The 25953-nt window shown below is 31.8% G+C and overlaps 3 protein-coding genes across 9 annotated transcripts in view; 1 reads left to right on the top strand and 2 right to left on the bottom strand.

The window, feature by feature from the left end:
* The window catches only part of LOC134242872 (serine/threonine-protein kinase SBK1-like), a 444928-nt gene that overhangs the window by 16162 nt on the left and 402813 nt on the right, over positions 1 to 25953 (bottom strand). The window lies entirely within an intron of this gene.
* On the top strand, positions 282 to 13621 carry LOC134242864 (cell death-inducing p53-target protein 1-like). Of its 6 annotated transcripts, none has more exons than XM_062725022.1 (8): positions 282 to 337; positions 1725 to 1787; positions 2316 to 2357; positions 2539 to 2577; positions 3491 to 3520; positions 4178 to 4195; positions 4965 to 5157; positions 12279 to 13621. In XM_062725022.1, exons 2-8 carry the CDS (start codon positions 1736 to 1738, stop codon positions 12385 to 12387), a joined length of 483 nt encoding a protein of 160 aa, XP_062581006.1. In that variant the 5' UTR covers positions 282 to 337; positions 1725 to 1735; the 3' UTR covers positions 12388 to 13621. The 6 variants fall into 6 exon arrangements, with proteins under 6 accessions (XP_062581006.1, XP_062581008.1, XP_062581009.1 ...); XM_062725024.1 differs by lacking the exon at positions 12279 to 13621 and adding an exon at positions 9897 to 10902; XM_062725023.1 differs by having other exon boundaries at positions 323 to 341.
* LOC134242881 (LITAF domain-containing protein-like) lies at positions 16747 to 25247 on the bottom strand. 2 transcript variants are annotated; one of them, XM_062725082.1, is made up of 5 exons: positions 25005 to 25247; positions 20763 to 20810; positions 19933 to 19962; positions 17370 to 17574; positions 16747 to 16933 (listed from the first exon to the last, which is right to left on the bottom strand). In XM_062725082.1, exons 1-5 carry the CDS (start codon positions 25045 to 25047, stop codon positions 16825 to 16827), a joined length of 435 nt encoding a protein of 144 aa, XP_062581066.1. In that variant the 5' UTR covers positions 25048 to 25247; the 3' UTR covers positions 16747 to 16824. The 2 variants fall into 2 exon arrangements, with proteins under 2 accessions (XP_062581066.1, XP_062581067.1); XM_062725083.1 differs by lacking the exon at positions 19933 to 19962.

The raw sequence follows: 25953 nt of genomic DNA on the forward strand, positions 1-25953 counted from the left end.
GAGAAAATAAATAAATGGTTAAATAAATTTAATAATTTTAAATTATTTAGGTATATTTAACTCATATTTATCGCAGTATAACTTACATATTTCAGATTAGAAACTTTTCACAAAAGTTAATCTCCGCCAATTTCCGACAAAGAAATTATTATTGTTTACGGAATTGACCGAGTAGTTACGATTGCTCGGTCATTTCCGTCCATGCAATGGTGATGACGTCAATGTATACGATTTGCACACGACCCTACAGGAAGTCGAATTCACTGCAGAGAGAAACCGTCAGAAAGGTAACAATTTTAGTAAAAGAGAAGGAGCATTCATCAGCAAGTGAATTTTTGTAGGTTATAACTTTGTAATTTTGACATTTATTGTTTTTTTTATAAGATTGATAAGGTTTATTTTTATGAATTTGAAAGACTGTTTATCAAATATACGCACTCGATTTATAGACAAAATATTGAGTATCGTTTTTTCATTTCATCAACTTCATGATCATAAACGAAAGAAATTCCATAACGTCATTGGCAATTTAAAGTACATTGATGTCAATGGCTTTATTGTTTCTAGAGTTTTCTTTTAATAATTGAAGAATGATGTGTAGAAATATGGTCCATAACACAAGTGTCATTGTGTGTATCTTCATGACACTCCCTTTTCAATGTGCGTAGGGTTAATATGTATTTCAAAATTATGTAATTTTACATATTTTAAGATTTCCATTTAGTTACTTTGATAAAATGCATTTTTTGATTATTTATTTTTTAAGCTTATAAAATTATTTTAAATCTCCAGATATATTTATACAATTAATTCCTTGTATTCAATGATGTATTTTAATAATTTTCACATCTTTACTAAGTTACATTTACTTTGATGAAAATGTTTTGTAAATGGACATGCAATTGGAACAGTTAAAGGCACATTTCCCTTTTTTTTTTTTACTTTAAAACATTGACATGAATGCGATCAGCCATCTTAAAGCGAAACGATGATACAAGCAAGCGATGTAAAATTATTTTAATTTCCAGTAGAAATATATTATGAAGATTTCTTATCAACTTTGATTCTCACTCGGAAGAATTAGAGAGCCTCATGTTATTGGTCATTCATTACTGATTAGGTGTAAGGTTGATTAAATAGGTCTACTTAAACTTCTTGGCATTAAAGGTTGACACTTGAGTGACTATTGCTTAGAATACTTATTTGGCAAGTTCGCCTTTGGCTATTTACATATCAGAAATTCCTTCCAATAAGTCAAAATTAAATACCACATATTTAGATTACAGAGATAGTCAAACTTAGAGAGCTATTATATAGGGTCAGGCACATAGCATCATGTTTTGTAAGTTGGAAGTCAAGCCAGACAGAAAAAATGACAACATATCTGAAAATAACAAAAAACCTTGAAAAAAAAAGAAGGATAATTCCAAATTCAATTGAAAAACTGGGGGAAAAACTAAGAATGATTGATGATTTATATTGTGTTTTGATTTTTCTTTCAGTGTTTGATTTATGTCTTTATAAAATTCCAAATTTCCAAATTAAAAAATTCTTATTTTCATTTGAGACGGGTGGTCTAGAATATATTTTGTACGAGTCAGTGTTTACTGAACTTGCATGCAATGATTGTTATGCTCTATTAATTCTTAATATATGTGTCATTTTATATTCTGTATGTATAGTGTTAAACACAGGGTAATTTAAATGTGTTTTGATCGTTTCAGTTAAAGACATCATGACTGACGCAGCACCCCCACCCTATCCAGGAAACCCTACTAAAGGACCAGGTACCTATATATTTCCATCTCCAGTTTTATTTAATATTAAGTTAAGAAAATGTGCTACAATAACACATATATTATATTGAAATTAATCGCAGGAAATTGTGTAAAATTTAAAAGCTTTAAAATTAAAGAACGACTCGCATGATTCTGCTTTTAATCACATATTGTGTATATCCTTGCTGGTTCTGATTACTTCAATATGTAACCTGTATCATGTGTATGTAGCCAAAACAACACCTTTAGCATACAAATATCTATAAAACCATATTGTAAATAAATTCACACGAGAGAAAGGGCATCTTTGGTTTAAACATTATAAATTTGCCAAATATATGCACAGCAACTGAACAAGAATCTGTAGACAGTTAGGACTCAACATTTAAAATGTATGCATGGCTTGATTCATTGATTGTAATGTATGATGGTCTTTGCCTCAGTTTAGCATATTTTACCATGACTAACATTATTCAAAGTAAAAAAAAAATGGTGATATTTGAATAAGGATATCTAACCTATTTGTTTTTTTTACAGAGCCTGGATACCCACCACCTGGTCAACAGCCACCAATGCAAGGTAAATTACCCCCACCCCACCTCCCACCACTACACCCCACCCCCTGTTTGGTATGAGTTGATGAAAATGAAAGTACACAATTAATACTTGCCTATATTCCCCTAAAAACATTAATATTGTAAGTTTTAATAGATATGAGATATTTAAAAAATACACAAGGCATTATTATTTTTTTTAACAGGATACGGTCAGCCCTATGGACAGCCCGGGCAGCCTGGAGGTATGTATGACTTGTATGTTTAAGGAAGATATATAAGTGTTCAAACCAGGAAGCTATACATGTATTTAAGGCTTTATAAGATATTCAAAGCTTTATAAAAACTGTTTTTTTATCAACAGCAGTAAGTTGGGTATTTAATGGGTCTTATGTGACATTTAATAGCTCTAGCTAGCTTTCACACTTCATATTCAAGCCAACACTGGTTTTCCATAGCTTCATGTGAAGAAAGGAAAAAAAAAATGATTTACAAGTTTAAAAACTTCCCAAGGTCAAATGAATTAAAGATTTGTTTGTAACTGTGTAGTTCCTGATCATAAATTTACATCCACTGAATTTTTTTTTAAATCAATCAGTCAATGCTAAACTACCTGGTAGTGAGGATCTGAATTGTAAATCCATCTGTATGAAAGATATCTTAAGCATTGAGCTCTTACATCAATGAAACATACAATATTATAGATCAATAATATTATAATATTTAATATATGTAAACCTAATTTATACTATTCTTTATGAAGATTTAAAATTAAACAAGAAAATTTCTTTCTTTTTGTGTTAGTTTTGGATAAACGTTTGCAACCATTGCAAAAAAAAAATTACTCAAGCTGATTGGTTATATTTTTATCTGTAAAAGTTGCAAGCATTTATTTTCACAGAAACACATTTTACTGGTATTGTTTAAATAAAAGGTCAAGGGAGTCGCAAGCAACATGCATGCTTTTAGAAAAATTATTTGGCAAAAATATAAAGATATCATTAAGACAAATACACTTTAATAAGCATCAGACATAAGAGCTTTTGACTAAAATATAGCATGCAGTTCAACATTAATATAATAAACATTATGCTTTTAAAAGCTTTCAATAATATTTTGTATATAGCATTAGTTGATATTTTTCTCCATTCTCTAAAGGTTACCCACAGCAGCCTTATGGACAGCCAGGTAGTAAAATAAATGTTTGTGCAACTTAGACAATAGTTTGAATGTCTGTAAAATACTCCCAAGAACATTTCCCTGTATAATTAAACTTTGATCTCTTCTAACCCCCTGAACTATGATATTTTTTGTGCCATAGAGGACTAGAAAGTCATTGTGCAAATTACACTGTGAGTTGCTGTCAATGCAAAACTACTGTAAATCACTATTAATTTCATAATTACGCGAGACAACTGCAAAAATTATTATAGAAATTATATAAAGCAAGAACCACAATTTGTGAAAAAATCAGGATGTGTGAATGCGAAAATTTAGGTATTAATTTCATTGAAACTGAAATTATTAAGAAATTATATTGAAATATGGTGAATGCAGGATTGAACATTTATCAGGATGCTAAGGAAAATTTGTACAAATATAAATAAGGGAGTTCCTACTATGTAAATAACAGGAAAAGGACTGCCGATTTGCACAGTGACCTTATGAATGTCACATCATTTGTTTCTATAAATATACAGAATGACATGGGATGATCTTTTGTTAAGTTAAAATTGATTTTTCACATGTTAAAATAAGTATAGTAGGACAGAGCATGATATTCATATTTTTGGTCTATCCTGTTATTGTACTCTAACAATCTCTACATGAATTACTATTGACCAGCCTATGGACAGTACCCAGGTAAGAGTTATCTCCCCTCACTAGATTCCTGTGATGTTTCAGTACTTAGCGTAACAGAGATGTGCTTTTAACATGCACAGAAAAAGCTTTCCCAGAGTTTGATATTGTTGTTTGAAAAGATTTCACTTTCACAATGGAGGATCTCACATGTATTAATATTAAATGAATTTTCTTTTAACCAATGTGTGCATAGTGAAAAATAATGTTTTTTGTTTCCTATTACTAGCTGTTTCATTTGTCTGAAAGTGAAGTATTTAAATTTCATAAAATAAATAAAATTGATAGAATTTGGACAATTAAACCAACATCCCAATGTGCATGCGGCCCCTATTTAACTAAAATAATTAAAGCAAATCTTGATGTATGTAGATAATTATTTGTTGTGTGTTTCACAAGAGTGGATCTAGCATGTAATTTTTGTGCACTTATTTGTAAACAGAGAAAGCATTGTGTCTTGAAGCCAAGAGAGAATATGTAGGATGCTTCTAATAGTTATGCTTCGTGAAATAATAATTTTTGAGAGTTAAAAAAAATGCATTTTAAGAATGCAAGAATGTGCATCTGTATGCCATCACAGTTCCAAGTAGATTGGACACTATAAAATGTAATCTTAACTAATGTATGTAATTAAAAAAATATTAAAATTAAGTGTAAAAGCTGTCTGGAAAGCTATCAATTTAAAAAGAGGCAGTAACCAAACATGGCATGTGTTTTTATAATTGACAATTAAATTGTAGAGTGACACATATTTTCAATGTGATTATTTCAGGATATGGACAGCCACAGGGGTATGGACAGACCACGGTGGTGGTGGCCCAGCCTGCCTTGACCATGGTCCAGCAGTTCCGTGAGACCCCGGTCCACACCAGGTGTCCCCACTGTCAGGCCGAGGTCGTCACGGCAACCTCCTACGAAACGGGAACATTTGCTTGGATCATTTGCCTGGTTTTGTGCCTGGTTGGGTAAGAAGTTTGAAATTGTTTTGTTCACATGAACTTTTTTTGTGATGACTTTTGGTACAAGCATGATGTGTTAAACAAGTTAAGTGGAGATTGTAGATGTTGTGATTGTAGATGTCAACACTTTTGTTTTAGACAAATAGAGTCGACATTAGAGATTTTTTAGTGCATTGAAAATGAAAATATGAAGGCGAAATATATTTTTAAAAAGGGAGGTGGGTCTTTGTTTATCAATCAGTATATTTTAACCTGACTGCTTTGCTAAGCTTTAATCTTGATGTATGATTGAAGTAAAATTTCATGATTTACCCATTTCGCCAAATTAAATTTCAACAGATGAGTTTTTATTTCATCAGAAATGGAATACATTGAAATGAAGGCTGCCTATTGAAGTCCCACCTTACAAGATTTTCCCCTTGTGAGTCCTCTATCAAGGGAAACGCTGATTAAGTGGGACCTAATTGATAAAACTTTTGTAATAGAAGCAGAAGTATTATATTTCATCGTTGTTAGCAATTATCAACGAAATTAAATCCCACATGAAATTTTCATGTGACTATATCTTGAAATGGATTACTTCTTAAACAAGGAAAGGATTTTCCATGCCCAAAAAACCGTTATAGATTACAAATAAATGGAATTCGATCCCCACAAAAATTTGTGTTTCTTACAAGATTTTAGAGTACTCCCTTGTAAGGCCTAATTTGCATAAACGCCGAAGGGCATAAAATTATCACGCAAGCCAATGATGATCATCTTCATGAAATTGAAAAATCTTACAGTTATTCCTTATATTTAATTCCGATAAAACTTTTGTAATACTGTCAGAGACCAGAAGAAATGCAGGTGTCCGTCGTCCGTCCGTCTGTCTGTCTGTCTGTAAACAATTTCTTCAAAAGGGATTATACAGTTTTTCTGATTTTAATATAACTTGGCACACGTTGTTAGCAATTACGGTGTTGCCGTGGTTCAATTTTCTGTGAAATTCCTTTAAAATGCTACTCCTCCTACAGTTTTCATCTGATTTCAATAATTTTCATAAGATACATAAAATAGTGCATCGGTTTTTGATTTCGATGAATGGTGTTGCCATGGTTACTAAAAATAGAATTTTCTGTGAAATTCCTTTAAAATGCTACTCCTCCAACAGTTTTCATTTGATTTCAATATAATGCACACAAGTAGACTACACTAAGATACATAAAATAGTGCATCGGTTTTTGACATGAAAGGTGTTGCCATAGTTACTAAAAATAGAATTTTCTGTGAAATTCCTTGAAAACGCTCCTCCTTCTACACTTTTGGTCTGATTTCAATATAACTTGGCACATAAGCAGACTACACTAAAATACATAAAATAGTCCATCGGTTTTTGATTTTGATGAAAGGTGTTGCCATGGTTACCTGTGAAATTCCTTTAAAACGAAATTTGTCTGATATTAATATTACTTGGCACACAATGAAATATTTGTGTTTCGATTAACAGTGTTATCTGTGAAATTCCTTTAAAACGCTACTACTTCTACAGTTATGGTCTGATTTCAGTATTACTTGGAGTACTCTCAAAGTGTGTTAAGTTGATTTAGCAATATATTATTTTCCTTATGATATAGCTACCATTAGCCTCCTATGTGGGTGTATTGTGGAATTATCCTTATAACTGTCTGTGAGCGGTAATGGCTATTAACAAACTGTATTGTACAAGTGTTTCCTGTAAAACATTTGCATGAAAAACCAGTAGCGAGGTGGAGACCCGAAGAGTTAATAAAAAATGACTATCAAGAGCAGCTTGTGAAATATGATTTGAATTCACACCTTTATTAAGTCTGTTAACTACAAATGAACTTAAAACATGAATTCAGATATGCTTTTCTTTGACAATGCTTTTGAGTCAAGCTTTCTGGTTGTTGTTTTTTTTTTTTTATTATGTTTGCAGCATGAAGTTTGACATGCTAGCTTACATCCTTGTCATGATATATTAATTGACTTCAGGTCTTTTTAACTTAAATTCAAATTTTATTATTCAAGGATTTTAATGAAAGACCAACAATTTGCAAAAATCAACAAAATACTTAAAAAAGACAAACAAAAAAGAATCCACCATGATATCACTGAATTTCTTAAAACAAATTTGAAAGGCAAAGTAATACGGCATGTTCTTTGAGAATCGTGTTTAGCTAGGAGTCGGCAGTGAAGTAACAACTAATCATGTGACTTTGTCCTAGGTAAGATAAAGAGTATCACTATTTCATTGCATTTTATAAACTGTTCAATGTTACTTATAGTTAATAGATGTGCTTTTGTTGAAAATTAACCTACATTTATAATCATACATTCAAAGATACATGCTTATACCAGGTAGATAGATCATTCTTATTTTTTCTGTGAATACAGTTGAGATCGAGGCATTTTTGACTCTTCAGGTTTAATATTTAGAGCTTGTTCACTGTAACCATGGTTTGGTTTCATTGTAAAATTCTTAAATATATTAATTTCATAGAACCAAAGTTGCTACAGTTTATATATTTAAAAAACTGGGCTGTGGGCTTAAGCATGACATTTCATCTGAGGCAAAATTATACACTTTTGTTATTTGATTACCCTTGATTCATTTGAGTTTTGGTACTAAATGAAAAGTCTTAAAATAAAACATGTTATTTCTCAGTGAAAACATTAGTAATTTAATTTGTTAAACTATGAATATACTGAAAAAATACCATCTGACAGTTCTGAAGTCATTTATGGAACACTATACTTTAATAGTACATCTATACCCAGGTTGAAGATTTCAATACTGTAGATTCCTAATTATATGCGTGGAAGTGATTATCGCGTTAATTCGTGAGAAGCACCACACGCGAAATAAAATTACTCGCCTTTATTTTTATGATGCTGAAATCTATGTAAAATCTCTTGCGTCCATTCGCGAATTATTATTCTCGCGATTTGCCATTGAAGAGCCCATTCGCGATAATAAGTACTCGCGAAAAATAAGGAATCTACAGTACCTACATAGCCATACTTGTTCATTAACTGTAATAAGCTTGTAACTGTACATCTGCAACTAACAAAAAATGCAAGTTAATCATAATCATTTTAAAATGATTTAGCAATTCCATTGTCCATGATGAAAAACTCTAATCCTTTAGAAGATAAAAATATATTATAGGAGGCTCAGTTCAAATCACTAAGTTATATGGTTTAACTTAAACACATATAGCATGGTCCTGGCCTCACATTATTCGTTTGAGGGATTGAATTTTTCTATGCACCTAGAAGAGAAATAATATACCAATGGTTATGGGCCTTTTTAAATGTGTTATGTTCTATCTGTGTTTATGAAATTCACTAACATGCATGTTTAAAATATTCAAGTGTAGGACCTGCAACAACTCTTGCAGGCAATTAGATGTTACTACTAATACCAAGGTACATGTAGCTTATGTGGGTTTTACTAGATTTTAAATGATATTTACCATATTCCTATATAATACTTTGATACCAAAGGGTCATGATATGAACAAACTTGAAGAACTACACACGTTATCTCTTGATTTCCGCCTACATTGTACACCCAATAATTCAATATCGATGGCAATTTGGCCATAAAATCTTTGTGTAATATATACAAAGAACAGTTCAATGGTAATTGACTAATTATTTTAATACCAATGCTAATTATCAAGTTATTCCTAATTCCAGCTCTCGAAAAAAGGGGGTAGATAACATTTTTCAAAGAAATTCAGCTTTAAAGCATCACTATATTTTAAAATAGTCTTTGCTATGATAAAATGTTCCTTAAATATTTTCATGTTTTACACATATAAAATTTAACACATATATATTAATAAAATACAAAGTTTTAGTTGTAAACCCTGCAAAGTCGGTGAAACGATGTGTTTGTGAAACACTGATGCCCCCGTAAGGCAGCTTATAGGGAGAAATGTATGTCAAACTCCTAAGGTCAAGGTCAAAAGTGTTGGTACCCCAAGGAAAGTCTTGTTGTACAAGAAATACACCTGTGAAATATGAAAGCCCTAGTTCTAACTGTTCAAAAGTTATGACCAAGGTTAAAGTTTATAAAAAAAATTGGTTGAATTCTGGTCAAGGTCAAAAGGTCATAAATGTTTATACAAGCTTAAAGGTCTTGTCACAGTGAAAACATTTGTAAAGTATGAAAGCTCTACCTCTAACTGTTCAAAAGTTATAGCCAAGGTTAAAGTGTGGTATTTTCTTTGTAAAAGTAGGTCAAACTCCAAGGTCAAGAGGTCAAATTTGGTGGTACCCAAAGAAAGGTCTTGTCACAAGGAAAACCCCTGTGAAATATGAAAGCCATAGCCCCACCCACTCAATAGTTATGGGCTATGTTAAAGTTAACAATAGACAGACAGACAGACAGACAGACAGGACAATAACAATATACTCCCGGGATCTTTCATTCTAGGGGAAATAAAGATAAGCATTTTTGTTGTTTTTTTGTCTATAAACATAATGGATTATGATATTGGTAATTGCCAAAATAATTTCATTTAAAACATTCTAATTGTACATACAAGTACTCTGAAGTTGACATTTAAGATGCTTGAGTTTCTGATAGACAATATCTATGTGGTTTTTGGAGAGCAGGTCTTCCAACAGTCTATTGGAATTCCCATGGGTGCCAATAATGGCCCGTTAATAGCAGACCTTTTTTGTATTCATATGAAGCAGAATTCATTCAAAATCTTTTGGTTTTGTTTTAGATGCTGGCCTTGCTGTCTGATTCCGTTCTGTGTGGATGGCTGTAAAGATGTCATCCACTCTTGTCCCAACTGCCACCAGACCATGGGACGCTACAACAGGATGTAGACAACCAGTCAACGGGGACCAGCCAGCACACTGAGAGGGTCTACTCAAGCTCACGTTGAGATTGAAAGAGAAGATGGGGATTTATCCACTAACTGAACTGTATCACCTGTAATACTTTTAGTGTTCTAATGTTTGTGCATTGTTTCTCTACACATATCGAGTAAAATTGCTTTTAAATTTTATTATGCTTAATAAGTGTAGCATCATTTTGTGTTTACATGAAATGTATATAGAGTGTATTTTTCAGGGGGGGGGGGGTTAGAACTGTTTGTTTTAAATGCTTATAGTTTAAAATATGATACAAAGATCCTATTTGGAATTTAAATTTGTTTTAATCTGGAAAATCCAATTTTTTATGACTTGTATGTTTAAATGTTTTAATTGTTATTTTCCCATGCATCCAGTTGAATAAGTCATATAACGGGGAGTATTGGACTCAAAGTTTTTAAAACTTTTTGGGCAAAGAATTGTTTGTGATGTTATAATTGATGGTAGTTGTGCAATGAATGACTGTGATGCTATTATGTAACTAAATTATGTTTACAGGTATATGATTTTGAGCATTGAATTATTTTTTATTAAACGAATATTTTTATTTTATCCAAGTTCATGTATATAGCAATGCATGCATCATCACTTCTTTGGCAAGTCCTGGCAGGACAAAATTGATATTTAAAAATAGACATATTTATTATCCATGATTAGGGCTTTAATTAAACACCATTTTAGGTAAGTTTGCATTAACAATTACCATGATGATTGATGTCTTAGTTTTGACAATTTTTTTAAAACAAAATCTTTGATTCCCATGTCCTTATAACTTAAGTTTTTAGATTTTTGTGTACAAATTGAATTGCTTTTGTATATTATTCATAAATCAAATAAACTCATACCTCATTACAGTGTATTGGGTTCCTCTATATTACAGTTGCTCTTAATTTCAATAAGTATTTCAACAATTTTATATAGAAAAAGAAGAGAACTGTCAAATGTCTTTAGACCATAATTACTTAAACATCACCCTGGCCTAAGGCTCAAGGCAAACAGTACCTGATGTCTATCAGTTTGAGATGTGTAGCATATGTTGACCAACTTTATCAATGTTCTTCAGAACCACAAAGCCAGTATCAACCAAATCACAACAATTTCAAGCATACTGTAGGAAAGGGGGGTTGCATGTTCATGTGATGTTTGTTTTTTTTTTTAATAAAGATCAACATTCTCTTTTATGCATATGGAAGATTGTGCAGAATAAAAAAAAAATCATTTAAAAAAAGCCATGCATCGGAATTCAAAAAAGGTAAAATGCAAGCAATTCCCTTATGCACTCAGATTTGTTGAAATCATGGCATCTGTGACTAGAATGTTTGATGAAGGGTCAACATTTGACAAAGGAATATTTTCTCAAAGCAATAAGGCTGGAATTGAACTTGTTAGATAATCATATCAAAGGAACTTTATGTAGATTTAATCTTGTTCAAAACAGATTTAACCTGTTGGGTTAGTAATTATTCCTTTCGAGAGGTAAAAATGTATTTGAGAAAAATTTTCTAGAAACATTAGGACCACCATTTTATTTGGTAAGCATTGTAGCACAGCTGGACTTTAATTTGATTCTGTTGGTTTGTTTTCAGACTCAGGGTTTCTTTTCAAACTCATGTTTTACTGTATTGAAACAAATATGGCTTTAGGTTTGTGGATATAGGACTATAGATATACATGTATATCCAATCCCAGTGACCCAGTGAATTTAATAAGTGCATATTATGTTTTAAAACAATCTGATTGGAAATCAAATAATGCTTCCCCAAAATATATTTCACTCCTAATCATTTCTGTGATAAAGTCAATAAAGTGAAGAGTTAAAAAATCCTGTTTAATTTTTTTCACAAGGCCAAAAAAAAAAATGTTCATTAGCAGTTGCCTACTTACCCACTTAAAATGAACCCAAACTTTTTACAACCATTTTGTATTTTTTTTAAGGATAATTCAGAAACTGTTATCCCCATTTTGATTGTTTTTAAAGATCAATGGCTTATACACATAACAGGTGGAGCTTATTTAGGAAGTTTATGAAAATCTTAATATTAATTTTTATCTGAAAAATCTGAAAACTAAAATTTTATTATAAAAAAAAAATAAAACTTGTACTTACTTACCCAGTCTAAAAATTACAGTTGGCAATTGGCAAACAAAGAATTTTTTAAGCTTTGCCCAATCACTGAGCCACTCCCTCATTTGGTTATTTTTTAAATTGTTCTTTTTTTGTGTTCTAGATGTGATCTAGGATGTTGCCTCATCCCTTTCTGTGTTGATGGCTGCAAAGACGTCACCCACAGCTGTCCAAATTGTCGCCAGGTCATTGGCCGATACAACAGGATGTAACTGGTGTCATGGTAATGGAAGGAAGATAAAAATGGATGAAGACAAAAGACAAGACACAAATTTGATTAAAGCACAAACTTTATCAAACCAAGTTTGTTAAACAATCTTTTATTGTTATTTAGTGATATTGTTGTCTAAATGTTTCTTTTTTCATATATTCATGCTTTTCAAATTTGCATATGTATATTGCTGTGGTTGTTTTAAATTTCATCAACAAAGTAGATTTTAGTATATGTATTATGCTTTTTTATTTAAATTTATGTGATAAGAATTTTAATTTTAATGTGATGAAAAAGTTTTACCCATGTACTCAGCTGGAAATTTTTCCTTCTCGATATTAGGCTTTTTGGATCTGTATGAACACCAAACAATTTCTTTGAATGTTTATTTGATATTTTGTTGCAAATTCATCACTATCTATTTGGATTTCATGACTTGATTAGTTTTATGTTGTTAATGATATTATTTCATCTTTCACTTATTTTATTGTATTGTTTAAAAAAAATGAATTGTAAAAAAATAACTACCTGTAACAAGTACATGTAATCAGTAAATTTACTGTAATCTGCTCATTATGTAATGTATTGTAATAGATGTAATATATTTGAAATCCACTCATTTCTTCAAATAGATTTTATTAAATATTTGAAATACATTGTACTCTCATTTTCTTCAACTCGATCTATATTTCCTGATTTCTTTTTAAGATTAAATAGCTAAATTTTCACATTAAGGTTAAGAATATTGACTGATGAAACATTTAACATTGTTAATATGTTTTTTCTTATGTTATTCAGATATCCATATGCATGTAATAATATGCAAATGAATGTTTAAAATAATAAGGAACATTTTTTTACAATGTATGTAACTCCTAATTATGATAATTGGTAGTAAATGATTGCAAATTTCAGGTAAATCTATTCGTTTATTTTTTTTTTTTTTAAAGAATTGTGAAAACTTTTTATTTTACTGCAGAAGGATTTGAAACTCTGTTATCTTATTTTGCTTCTTACCACATTAACGGCATACATGAATATTGTAATTCCATTATACTCTAATAACTATTTCTTCTAGACACTGATAAAGTTTGATTCCATCACTCGTTTACTGTTCCACTTTCAGTTTTACTCTTGCCTCTTGGTGTTGGAAATATACATTATATTCTCATAGAGTTTTTATCTTAACATGAATTTTAATATTTGAAAGTGTTATTAAAAAATCAACCATTTTATCTTGAATTATTTTTCGCAAATATGCAGGAGAATTACTATGGAATATTCCCAGAACTCTGTGTCCATGACTGAACATTTAAGGGAAACTTGATTTTGTTTGATGAAATATAGAGATGACAAACGGTATTGATTATGCTCTTAGTCCATTTAAACTACACAAATTGGGAATGGAGCTAACAAGGATCTTTTTACATCAGAAGTGGGAGTCAGGTGCCTTGGAGGATTGAGCATCCCCTAATGACCGGTCACACCTGCTATACACTCCTTGTAATGATCCGGGAGGGGGGTATTAATGAGTATGAAAAATGTCAGTCAGCCTTACACTTAACGATAAATTGTATTTGCTGACAAGGTCATTGTATAAAACTTGCGAAATGATGACAAACGACATTCAGATTGTTGATGCCTTTGTTTCTTCAACTTGTTTATCAAAAGCTTGTCTCGTTTGAGAGAAATTATTCATACGTAGAGCATGCTGTTGAGTATCGAATTAACTGCCAGACTTAAACCCCATATGCAGGTGAGAAATGTATATTGCTACTGTACATACATGTACATGTAAGTAAGAGAGGTTGATGACTGAATAATTGGGAGTCATCACGCTTATCATAAAACTTAATTGTCAGATCATGAACGACTTTTTATAGTAAAATGTACAAAAACATGATACAGATGTGCTGACTCTGTGGTATATTTTCATATTCGAGTCGACATATGAATTGATAAAACGTCGATGCATCGAAATATACATGAACTTAGGCTTGATTCGAATTAAACTCTCCATGTTAAGGTCAAGATCTAGTAAATAACTTTAGACTAATTTTTTGGTGCTAAATCCATTATGACGTCATAATCAATTTCAACTTTCTTTTTCCCGTACTTTACGGCTTTAGCAGAATTATGTAGAAAATAGGGTATTTTCACGACATTCAGTTTGAAATCATATGAAAAGTAAACCGGATACCTATATGAAATTTGATATTGATTTAAACAAGAGGCCATGAATATACTAATAACCGTTTTCTGAGAGACTGTAGGCAATCTGGATACATTTCCTGTGTCGAATATGGAAAAAACTCCAATATTCATGACTGGTTTTCTTAATTTTTCATTGAAAATGACAATTTAGAATACAGTTTTTCATCTCGATTACCTACAAATTATGCCCCGAAACACCTTATTTGACCAAGCTAAAGTTGTAAAGCATCAATAAAGGAATTTTTTTCTCAAGTTTTATAAATCTGTCGGCACCTTTCATTTACTAGATCTTGACCTTAACAGAGGGCATTAGTTCTTGAGTAATGTTTTTGAAAGTTAGTTAGCTTTTGCAATGAATCTTTATATCTTAACTTCCTATTTGTAAAATACAACTAATGATTTTAATATGAGGCCATTCTAAAACTTGTCTTATTAGCTTCCACTCTATATCCGAAAACCTTTCTATCTAGAACAAAACACATAAGAAAACTTAAAAAAAATAATGCGTTTCAAAAATTTATAATTGCATTTGGGTCGGAAGCAAACTGAAAAGGGGTGGGGGCTAAACCAAGAAAAAAGGTAAGCCCCTATATTACGTCTAACTCTGCAAAATAAAGTGCCCCCCCCCCCCCGAAGCATTTGAAAATTAGAATGGCCTTATTTCATGCATTTTATTTTTAAAATAAAGACTTCTAAATGACACACAGTTATTTCTAGGGAGTTTTATTTAAGGATCAACAGAAACATTCTCAACACAAAAACAACGAAAACAAAAAGTTTTAATGATAAAAGTTTCATCTTAATATTATTTTTCTATATCATCAAATCATCTTATTTAACATAATCAGTTCTTGATCTTTTTATAAAAGCACATTTGTATATACATGTAACAACAAGATATTTAATTATATTGACCTTGTGTCTGTCTGTCAGAACAGCAACTGATATTGTTTTCATCTAGCTTGACTCATTTTTACATAAATAGGTTATGTTCTTACAATACAAAACCTCGTGTCAAATGAGGTAGGGTTTTAAAAATCATCAAAATTTTGTCCAATTTAAACAATATTTTAAAGGGGGATTGTCAGCAAATTGTCTAATTAAGTCCTCTCCATTACGTTATTTCACAAGAAAATAATTTTACTACAAAGCCCGTGTTAAACTTACAGAAATACTTTACATATTGTTTAGAAGTAATTCATTCAAATATTAAAAGAAATACTTTGCACACTAGCTGCAATATTAAAAGAAATACTTTGCACACTAGCTGCAATATTAAAAGAAATACTTTGCACACTAGCTGCAATGTAAATCACAAAATAAAATATTTTCAGTTACAATATATGTGACAAGATATTTAGTAGTACTGTAATTTTTTTAATGATTATATCACATACAATTATTTGTATCCAAAATAAAGAAGCAAAAATAAATTATTTACCTCTAAACTTGATAAAACTGTGAATATACAAAATGATGAATCATCATCTGTGGCTGGGGAATCATACAAGTTTTGATATACTTTTAAAAAATTATTTTACAAATTTCCTTTAAAATTCATAAATTAAGTATATATAAATTCTTATCTATTACAATGCTTAAGTCCATTCCTGTAAATTCAAGTGATTAAAATATTGACCTAACCGGAATATACGTCCATCAGTTTCTCAATTGTTTTGGAACCAGTGTAGCCTGTATGTCAAATCTAACTGCATTTCACACAACTTAAAAAAAAACAACTTTCCAAATCGATTTTGAAAGTCTTATATTAGCCATTATATTGAAAATACTGTAAACAGGGTTATTTTCGCCCGCTTTATTTTCGCCCATTCAATCTTGACAACAATTTTGCCTCGATTTAAATTCGACCAGTTACACTTTTCTTTAAGAATTTTACTATATTTTTGAGTTTGCCTCATTGTAAATTTGCCCAAGCAATGCTAGGGTGAAAGGGGCGAAAATTTGCCTGTATACAGTATTTTGTGAATGAGATATGTGTTCAAAGAGAAAAAATTACTACATATTATTTACATGCATGTCTACTTGAAACTCGTCTTGGCACAAATAGTACGTTTGTTTGTCGAGCTAAAAAAGGCAAAAAAAAAAAAGTTTACAGTTGTATCACATCATGGTTTTTTTTCCCAAGAAAAAAAACGCGGTTGTTTGAAAAGGCAAAATTAAAAATCTAGTTTGGTGGTCATTTCGTGTTGGTCAGACTCTGGTTTTACATTCGGTTGAACTTTCCGATGGTATGTCGGCAGTTCGGACAGCTGTGGACGACATCTTTGCAGCCATCAACACAGAAAGGGATCAGGCAACAACCTAGCCACAACCTACAAAGTAACAGACGGAATTATTTCAAATAATCTTAAATACAAATCGACAACATTCAGATTTTAGATCTACATGTTGCTTTTTACGAGATTATTTCCTTTTAGACAAACCTTGGATCATTAACATGTATTTGAATCAATTAGACATTCTTTCAAAGTCATGTAGCAAGTCTGACATACTACATGTACATGTAGGACTATATCTGAAGAGCAACCTTTGGCCAAGTATATAAGGTGGTCATAAAATTTGTCAACAATTATAACTTAACATTTTCTAATCATATATTCTGGAACTGCAGAAAAAGGCATCTATTCCAACCCGCAGACTTCCAGGAATGTGTAGAGAGTTTCCTCCACAACCAATCAATTTAATCCTTTATAAAATTTTGGCGCTTAAAATATTCATCAGCGAATAATTATTTTTAAATTTGCTCACCCAAACAGGCACAATACAAGGGCAATAACCCAAGCAAAGGTTCCGGTTTCGTAAGAGGTTGATGTAAGGATCTCAGCCTGACAGGCCGGACATTTAGTGCGGACCGGATGTTCTCTAAACTGTTGCGTAATCACCATTCCTGGCTGATGGACAACGGTCACGCTTGCATGCCCCATCATCGGCTGATAACCTGGCTGGTAGCTCGCTGCAAATCATCAGATAAGTTGTTATGAACATTTATATTTTGTTAAATTAAATGAGTGAAGGTTAATGAAATAATGTGTAATAAATACTATAAAATAGAGAATTTTAAAAAAAAACTTAGAAATCTTTCATGTTGGTGCTCAAAATATCGAGTTTGTCATTTTCAACATGGGTTACTTGCCAATTAAAGTTACTGAGTACTTGACAATTAAAGAAATCTTAGTAAACCAAAATCATATTGGGAAAATGAACAATAATCCATTGACCTTTATAGAATTTCACAATACAAATACTTCGTTATCATTAATATTTGATGACAGTTTCAATTTGATTAATGAAATTTAAGTGTACCAGTGTATTAATTTCAATCGACATTTTAGCACTTTTCTCGCAAGTCGATGAAAACTAGAAATGTTTTTTCCTAAAACTATCACAGGTCTTGACAAAGGTAAATACACGGTTCATCACTTTGACTTACTAGAGCTTACGAGTGAATTCACTACACATGTAAGACCATGGTTCACAATTAAGAAAATATATTCAAAAATTACATTATTAATCAATAAATAAAACTGCCTTAAATTTATTATCTTTTCGAACTCAATTTTTTTTGATAATTTGCCCGACTGTGATATGTAAAACAAAGAACTAATGTAAGTGGCCTAACTTGCAGGAGAAATTGCAATCGATTGGCAATGTCTTCTTTAAAGCACGTCACGTATAAAATGACAGTTACTAAATTATTCAGTGTAGAATAACGATTTTTTGTGTGTGTATGTGACCTAGTGGGGTATATATATTCTAGTAGCAATGCCCAATGATTTTTAAAGAGTCAAAAAATTGTTAGTTTTTTATGTCCATTGTGTAAAGTATGACCCACTGATTCCATATCAGAAATCATTTCTTAAATCGGGTGAAAATTGAGCTTTTAATGAATGTTTAAAAAATGCAGAATTCTTACAGAGTTATCCATCTTTCCGAGGAAAATGATTGGAAAGTGTTCATCAGCAGATTAAAAGCAGATAATGCAGGAATACTAGATCAAAACAATTTTAGAATATAACCTATGTACCAGTTTGTTAATTTTATCTGAAATTTCATAATTTTCTCGTGCCACTGTTGAGACACAGAAGAAAATATGACACAGAATGTGAAATGCAAGAGTTGTCTTCTTTTGTTTTCTTTATTTATACAGAATAGCTTATGTCTCATTATTCGTATGCTGTGTTGTCATTTAAAGAAATAAACTTAGCAATAAAAATCAAAGTATGATTATAAATAAAGTTTTCATTTGACTTTCACTGTTCTCTTCACCAATGTAAATCAATCTTGAAATTTATTCTTGTTCACTTTGAGATGAACCCTACTTTCGTTTTCGCGCACGAAATAAGCCTTTGAACGGAATTTCATTATTAAAATGCTTCAGGATAGTTCAAAAACAAGAATATAACATTGTATCAGCTTGACAATGAAGTAAACAGACCATCATACGTTCAATTCACGTTGTGTACATTTTTTCTACACACGTGTTGGCTGGCTGCTACAATCCGAATTTGCTCCAGTAGGCCTTAGAAAATTCGTGTGGCGAACAAGAACGGTTGAATACTTGCCTATAAGTGATATGTATTTGTAGTGGTCTATCAGAAGAAGCTATTTTTGCATGTTTTGACACTGTACTCGTCCGTATATGAAAATTAGAGATTTTTTAAATTTTCAATCTATTTTTAAAACGACTAATCGCGCCATACTTCAAACATTCAGGGTTGGTAATGCTAGGGGGCATCTCAAACTTCATAGAAAAGTCATCAAAACGTTTGAAAATACGAGGGAAAGTAGTGTATTAAGCCGTACTTTTCAAGCTCTTTTTTGATACGGAATCAAAACGAGGCTGAGGAAATCTGGAAAGTTATCTCCCCCTTGCTTGGGCATTGCTAATTCTAGTATGTATACAGGTATATAGCCAGACAAACAAAGAATGGTTTAAAACAGATCACAAAGGTTGGAAGAACGAAGAGAGTTTAACATAAATTAAAACCGTTTTTGTTATCACTAGTAGAAACTATAATAATTACATGTACATGTATTTGACACAATTACATGTACATGTATGAATAGAAAAGAATCAAAGATGATGGTTAAAATAATTATTATATATATTATGTTTTAACTTTGTAGAACGAAAAGGGATGCTCTATATACCAACACAACACAACAAGTGAATGAACATGTAAGTTAATAAAAGAAACTCGATATTCATTTACATTTTGCATTCTGTCACAATGAGGGGATGAGGGGATGTTCCTAGGCTATTTCGTGCTTTGGTAGTCACACTAAGACAAAACTAACATATATTTAATACCTGTCGGCTGTCCATACATAGGCTGATATCCTGCAAAAGCACCATAAACTGAATTTAGACATAGTATTGTTGTACAAAAAAGCTAAGTTGCCCCCGAGCCATACTTTTCTTGTTCCCACAAAAAATGACTCATTCATGTGTACGCCATTTTGAGGCTTTTCTTGCTGATATATTAGAACAACAATTTAACAAAATACAACATATTAGGTCTTTTTGGATTGAAGACACAGTTCAAACTTTATTCTTAGCTTATTATTCGCTTTAAGCATAAATTTATTATGAGCAGGTTATATAAAAGAGTGTTTTACTGTATACATGTATACATTATTATTTGCTGAAAGTGCATCTACACATCGACTCATTGAATATTTCTACATATTTTCTCTTTGTTATATTGTAATTTACAGAATCTCATGCAAACATACTTTTTGATACTTCCTTATCTTTGCAATCATTACAAGTTTCAGAGATGCTGAACAACTTATTTATATAATTAGACAACCGAGCGCTAGGTCCTCTGACACCCGTCTTATGAAATGATAGTCAAGTACTTGTTAGGAATTTCCCCCCAAAAGAACCCTTAAAACAGGTAGGATTTTCATAGAGAAATGCTGAAATTGTTAAAGAAAATGCATAATGTGAAATTGATAGACTGACTCAACCTCAGACATCAGAATCCTTGATTTTTTTATTATCTAATGACATGAATAAAATGTATAATGTTGAAGACATGAACTTAAAGCGCTAGATATATAGCGAGATGCAAAAAGCGATCACAGGTTAAAACAAAAAAAATAAATGTAAAAAATTATGTTGTATGAAAGTTTTACCTGCAGGAGGGGGGACGCCCTGCCCCGGAGGAGGAGGGGGTGGGGGTCCTACAAAAGAAGTCAAGAACATGAAATACCGATATATACTAGTATGTAAATTTTGTATTTACTCTCATCTGGTATAGATTTAAAATTTACAATAGGACATATACATGATATATAGAACTTGTAAACAAAAATATATGTATGTATACTTACATGTATTAGTAAAATAATTATAAAGAATCATGATTTTAGATTAAGGAAATTATAAACACTGCTCACTGAAGAGTTGTTTTGTGGTAGATCTAGAGTGACTACCCTTTGGGTTTAGATTTTAAAGTAAATGACAAAATTTGAAGTAGATTTAAATAATCATTACATTATATTAAGTCAAATGAAACATATGGAGATAACGAACAATATTCAAGATCAAAAGTCCATAAAACATCACAAAATAGGAGCAGAGCAAACACGGACCTCCAAAACATCAGAAGTTGGATCAAGTGCCATGGAGGAGTGAGCATACCCTGTCGATCGATTACACCCACCGTGTGTTCCTTGTCATAATCGGGAAATAACAGAAAATCATTTGCAAATTAAGTGTATATATAATAAACTAAAAATTAGTATGAAAAACGTCAGTCAGCACCCGACTCAATGACAAATTGTATTCGCTGAAAGGTCATTGTATCGACCATAGAACTTACGAAATGATGACTTTAAACGAGACTGCTGATATTCTTGTTTCATCAACTTGTTTTTCAATAATTTACCTCGTTTTAAAAATTGTTCATACGTAGAACATGCTCTTGCGTATCGAATCAACTGAGACACATAAAATCCGTATGGAGGTGATGAAGGTATATTGCTGCATAAGTAAGGGAAGTTGACGATAGAAAAGTTAAAGTCATCACCTTTATCATATATCTTGGTTGTAAGATTACCATTTACGTCTTTGTCAAGTAAAATATCCATCCACATATGAAACAGGTGTGTCAGACCCTGTGGTATCTTTTATCTCAAGCTCACCAGGATATATCGTATCGACATAAGAATGGAAATTACAATTGTTAATTGACAATGCGTCGTCGATATATCTAAATGTCGAGTTGAAGGACACAGCAAGTGTTTTCTTCCTTTCAAGCATAAGATTTTGCACAAATTCTGCTTCATATGAATATAAAAATAGGTCTGCTAATAACGGGATGCAAATTTTAATCCATGGGAATTCCAATAGATTGTTGGAAGACCTTGTCTCCAAAAACAACATAGATATTGCCAAATAGGAACTCAAGCATCTTTTTGATGTCAACTTCGGGGTACTTGTGTGTACAATCAGCATTTTTTTCAACAAAATACATCTGTAATTTTACAAATGACCAATGACAAGGTAAGTTAATTTACAAGTTCCATTTTTATTGAAAAGCAGCCGTCAATGATATCAAATAGCCTAGACTTTAATTTGTCGTGGGGAATGGTTGTGTATAAAGTTGAAAAGTCGTAAGTTTTTTAAGCTGTTGATTTTGGTAAAATCTTGTGATTTCAAATTGTCCAAACGTTCCTTAGAATTTTTGAGTATCCACATCTAATTCACACCACTTCTTGAATTTATTGTTGCACAGTAATCTTGAAGTTTCTCCTTCACTACCGTTAATATCTTAGTGAGGAGTAAAAAAAGAGGCTTGGTTGAACATTTACTGGAACCCGCTATATATCTTTGTTTGTAATGATTCTTATAAAATTTCAGAATCCAATACATTTGTATGTATATGGTAGTTCAAAATCATTTTGGTTCTTTGGGATATTAAAAATATCCAAAACTGACATATGATTTTGAAGAATTTCCTCCTTAAAAAGGGAACTATGAGTATATAAAGAGCCTTACAAACAAAGACAATGTTGTCAAAATAAGCAATAATACGTAATTTCCAATGTACGTATATACTGATTACTGAGTCAACGACAGTTTTTTTCTGTTTACGATTTTTTTGTCCGTAAACATTTTCCCTGGATAAATACACTAATGACATGTATATTGTACCCGTATGTTGTGAATTAACTAGATTACATGTATCTCAATATGTACTTTTCTAAAAGTAATTTTTTTTTAGATGTTTACACCATTATCTAAGGTGTCGAAATATTAAGATCTTTCTGATATGTTAAAAAAAACTTCACCTTGTGGATAATGGACTTTTTTTTACAAGGACAAAAAAAATTGATTTTATGATCTGTTCGATAGTGCCATGCACATTCTGTGTTACATAGGAAACCCCTTTATCTGATAGTAGAGAGATCATTTCGAAATAACGTCGTCATGTCCTATATTGAGTCTGCTAATCAGAGAAGGCTTGCAAACGCCATTTTTTTTGTAATTGCTTATAACGATATGGTATATAGATACGAGGGCTGTTCAATAATTAATGTCCTCGGTGCTCGGAAAGAAGCAATAGACGCTTTTCAATGATTTAGTCTTCAAGATTTAACTTATTAATCTGTTTTAATTAAAACACATGTCCGTAACATTTTTATCCAATTTCTGATTGTTTTTTGAACTCATTTTTGGGAATGACCCTTAGTATACTGTAAAATGGCAGATCCAGTGATTTCCTGCACTTGTTTCTTCCTTCTGAAAGGTGTTTTTTCAAGTTTGGAAATAGAAACAAGTCAAAAGGTCAAAGATCTGGCGAATGTTGTTAATGTGAAAAAACATTAACTTTCTGTTTATCCCGAAAAACCCTTTACTCTTCAGGGCGTGCGGGTTTGGACGCTGTCATGAAGAAATATAATGTAGTGGATTCCTGATTCTGGGTCCTTCCTGTAATAAACCTTTCGATTTTTTTGCAAAAAAAATTGCTTTCTAGACTCCTCCAGAAATTAAACTGTCTCCCCGAATACGAATTTGAACAACAATACCACTAATATTTAAGAAAATTGCATATAAATCTGTCTTTGTGCTCTTGCACTTCTTTGCTCTTATCAGACCTTCGCTGTTTTTTATCAAGTACATCTTATGGTAAATTTTGTTTTGAGGGTTTTAAGCAATAGATTCGTTCCATTATCTGTTTGAATATCAAACAAACACGGATAACTACAGTTACTGATATTTTAAAATAATTGTTAAGACATTCGTACACGCTGTCGTTTTCACTCATTTTTCAAAATATAGGGTGACCTTTGAGTACTAAGCTTTTTTACCGTCAAACGTTTCTTAAAAACAGTGTGAACTACTCCCGAAATGATGTCTATCAAATTTGCTATGTGTCTTGAAGTCAATCATACATCATCAAATATTATTTGTTGAAATTTGGCAAACAGTACATACCAGGTAAGTTGTTATAATTTTTTGTTGGCAAGGACGGTACCCATTTTTGATGCCCATTATATAATTTTTATCATTGAAATCCACCTGCTCATTTGTCTATAAAACAGGCATTGGTTGCTGTAAATGTCAGATGTTTCAGTGAATATTTCTTTGGGATTTTTAACAAGTTTTACAGCAGCTTTAATGAAGCTGTTATTTTCACTCTAGTTTACTGATTCTTTACCATTCATTTATAATGCAGTGTCTTGAATAGCCCTTGTTTTCCAGTTTCTCACAATGAAACTATGCGATGAAAAGTGGTCACATAAACTGTTATAAACTCATTAAAGATTCAATAATGAGAGAAAGTCAAGCTTAATGTCATATGATATCTGTATTGTATGTCATACAGTTCAGGACATTAATTATTTATTGAACAGCCTTCGTATATGGTGTTTAATATTATTGTCTTGAACTCTAATTCTCTCACTTTTTTATATGTATTTTGTATAAAGCTTATATAACTTTTACTCTATTTACACGAAAACATATACATGTAGATAAGTGTACAGTTCATTTATTGACTATTTCTGTATTACGGGTATATATATATGGATTTATCACCACAACAAAGCCATCCAATATTTAGAAACAGATTAGCAACTTATATCTAGCAACATTACATTACAGAAAAAATCGATTCGTCATTTTCTCTTTTCATGGCATTTCGAAATGTTACAGATAAACCGCAAGTGTTTTTTTTTTATTATAAGAAAGCAGAAGTTTACGTAGAGTCAATAAGTCAGTGTTGCGCTCTTCTCATATATACTTGAAAGTATATGTGCTATAAAAAATTCATAACAGTTCCTTGGTAAATAAACCGTCAATGTACTCGAATAGGGAGTACCACCCCACCCCTGAAACTTGAAACCATAATAAAAGGAAACCCTACTTACCTCCCTGCTTTTCGGTCCCGGGGTAAGGAGGTGGCGCTGACATCGTATGGGTTTGATTGGGGGTTGATAACTCACGGAAGTTGAGGGTTTATACTGAAACGGGTGATTTACTCTTAGAAAATTTTTCTGATAACAACTTCAGCCTACCCGATATCGAATCAATATATTTCCTTGAGCGTGTTCTGTTATTGCCGTATGTCGGTCGATGCCTTTGCGCTATTTACCTGCGAAACAGAATTGTTTGCTTTAAAAGAGGGTACACTTGATCGATGATATGTAAAGTGTTTCAATTTCAAATATTTAATATGAATTTGAAGGGAAGCGTCGCTCGATTTTTATTTTCAATATAATATCGATTACCTATTTTACTGTTCAGGGACCATGCAAAACTTATTACCTTCTGAAACCGTTTTTGAGTTCTTATCCTAATTTTCAAATTGGTGTAATAGGTTGAAATCCATCCTTTTACGAAAAGATCTTTTTGAAGAATTTTAGAATTACTGTTCTTCTTGAAATTTAAAATACTTATTGGTGTACTTTGGCAGTATTGTAACACAGGCTTTCCAACACGAGCTTGTTGGATTGATTGATTGATTGTATATTGTTTAACGTCCCTCTCGAGAATTTTTCACTCATATGGAGACGTCACCGTATGCCGGTGAAGGGCTTCAAATTTTGACCTTTACTCGGCATTCAGGGCCATTGAGCAGTGAGGGATCTTTATCGTGCCAGCGCCTGCCGCTGACACGGGGCCTCGGTTTTTAAGGTCTCATCCGAAGGACCCCGAGCTTGTTGGAAACAACTTAAGTTGATGCGGGGAGATGGGCTTAATCCATCGATTTTTTTTTAAAGTTATCTAGTATATTAATAAGGAGAAACAATCTTATAAACATTGATTTTTAGGCCCCGGGATCTTCGATATATTGTTTTTGTCCTGCCTGTCTGTTTG

This window comes from Saccostrea cucullata, unplaced genomic scaffold, assembly GCF_032062105.1.
Source record: "Saccostrea cucullata isolate Sc308-1 unplaced genomic scaffold, CSIRO_AGI_Scuc_v1 ctg191, whole genome shotgun sequence".
Taxonomy (NCBI): domain Eukaryota; kingdom Metazoa; phylum Mollusca; class Bivalvia; order Ostreida; family Ostreidae; genus Saccostrea; species Saccostrea cuccullata.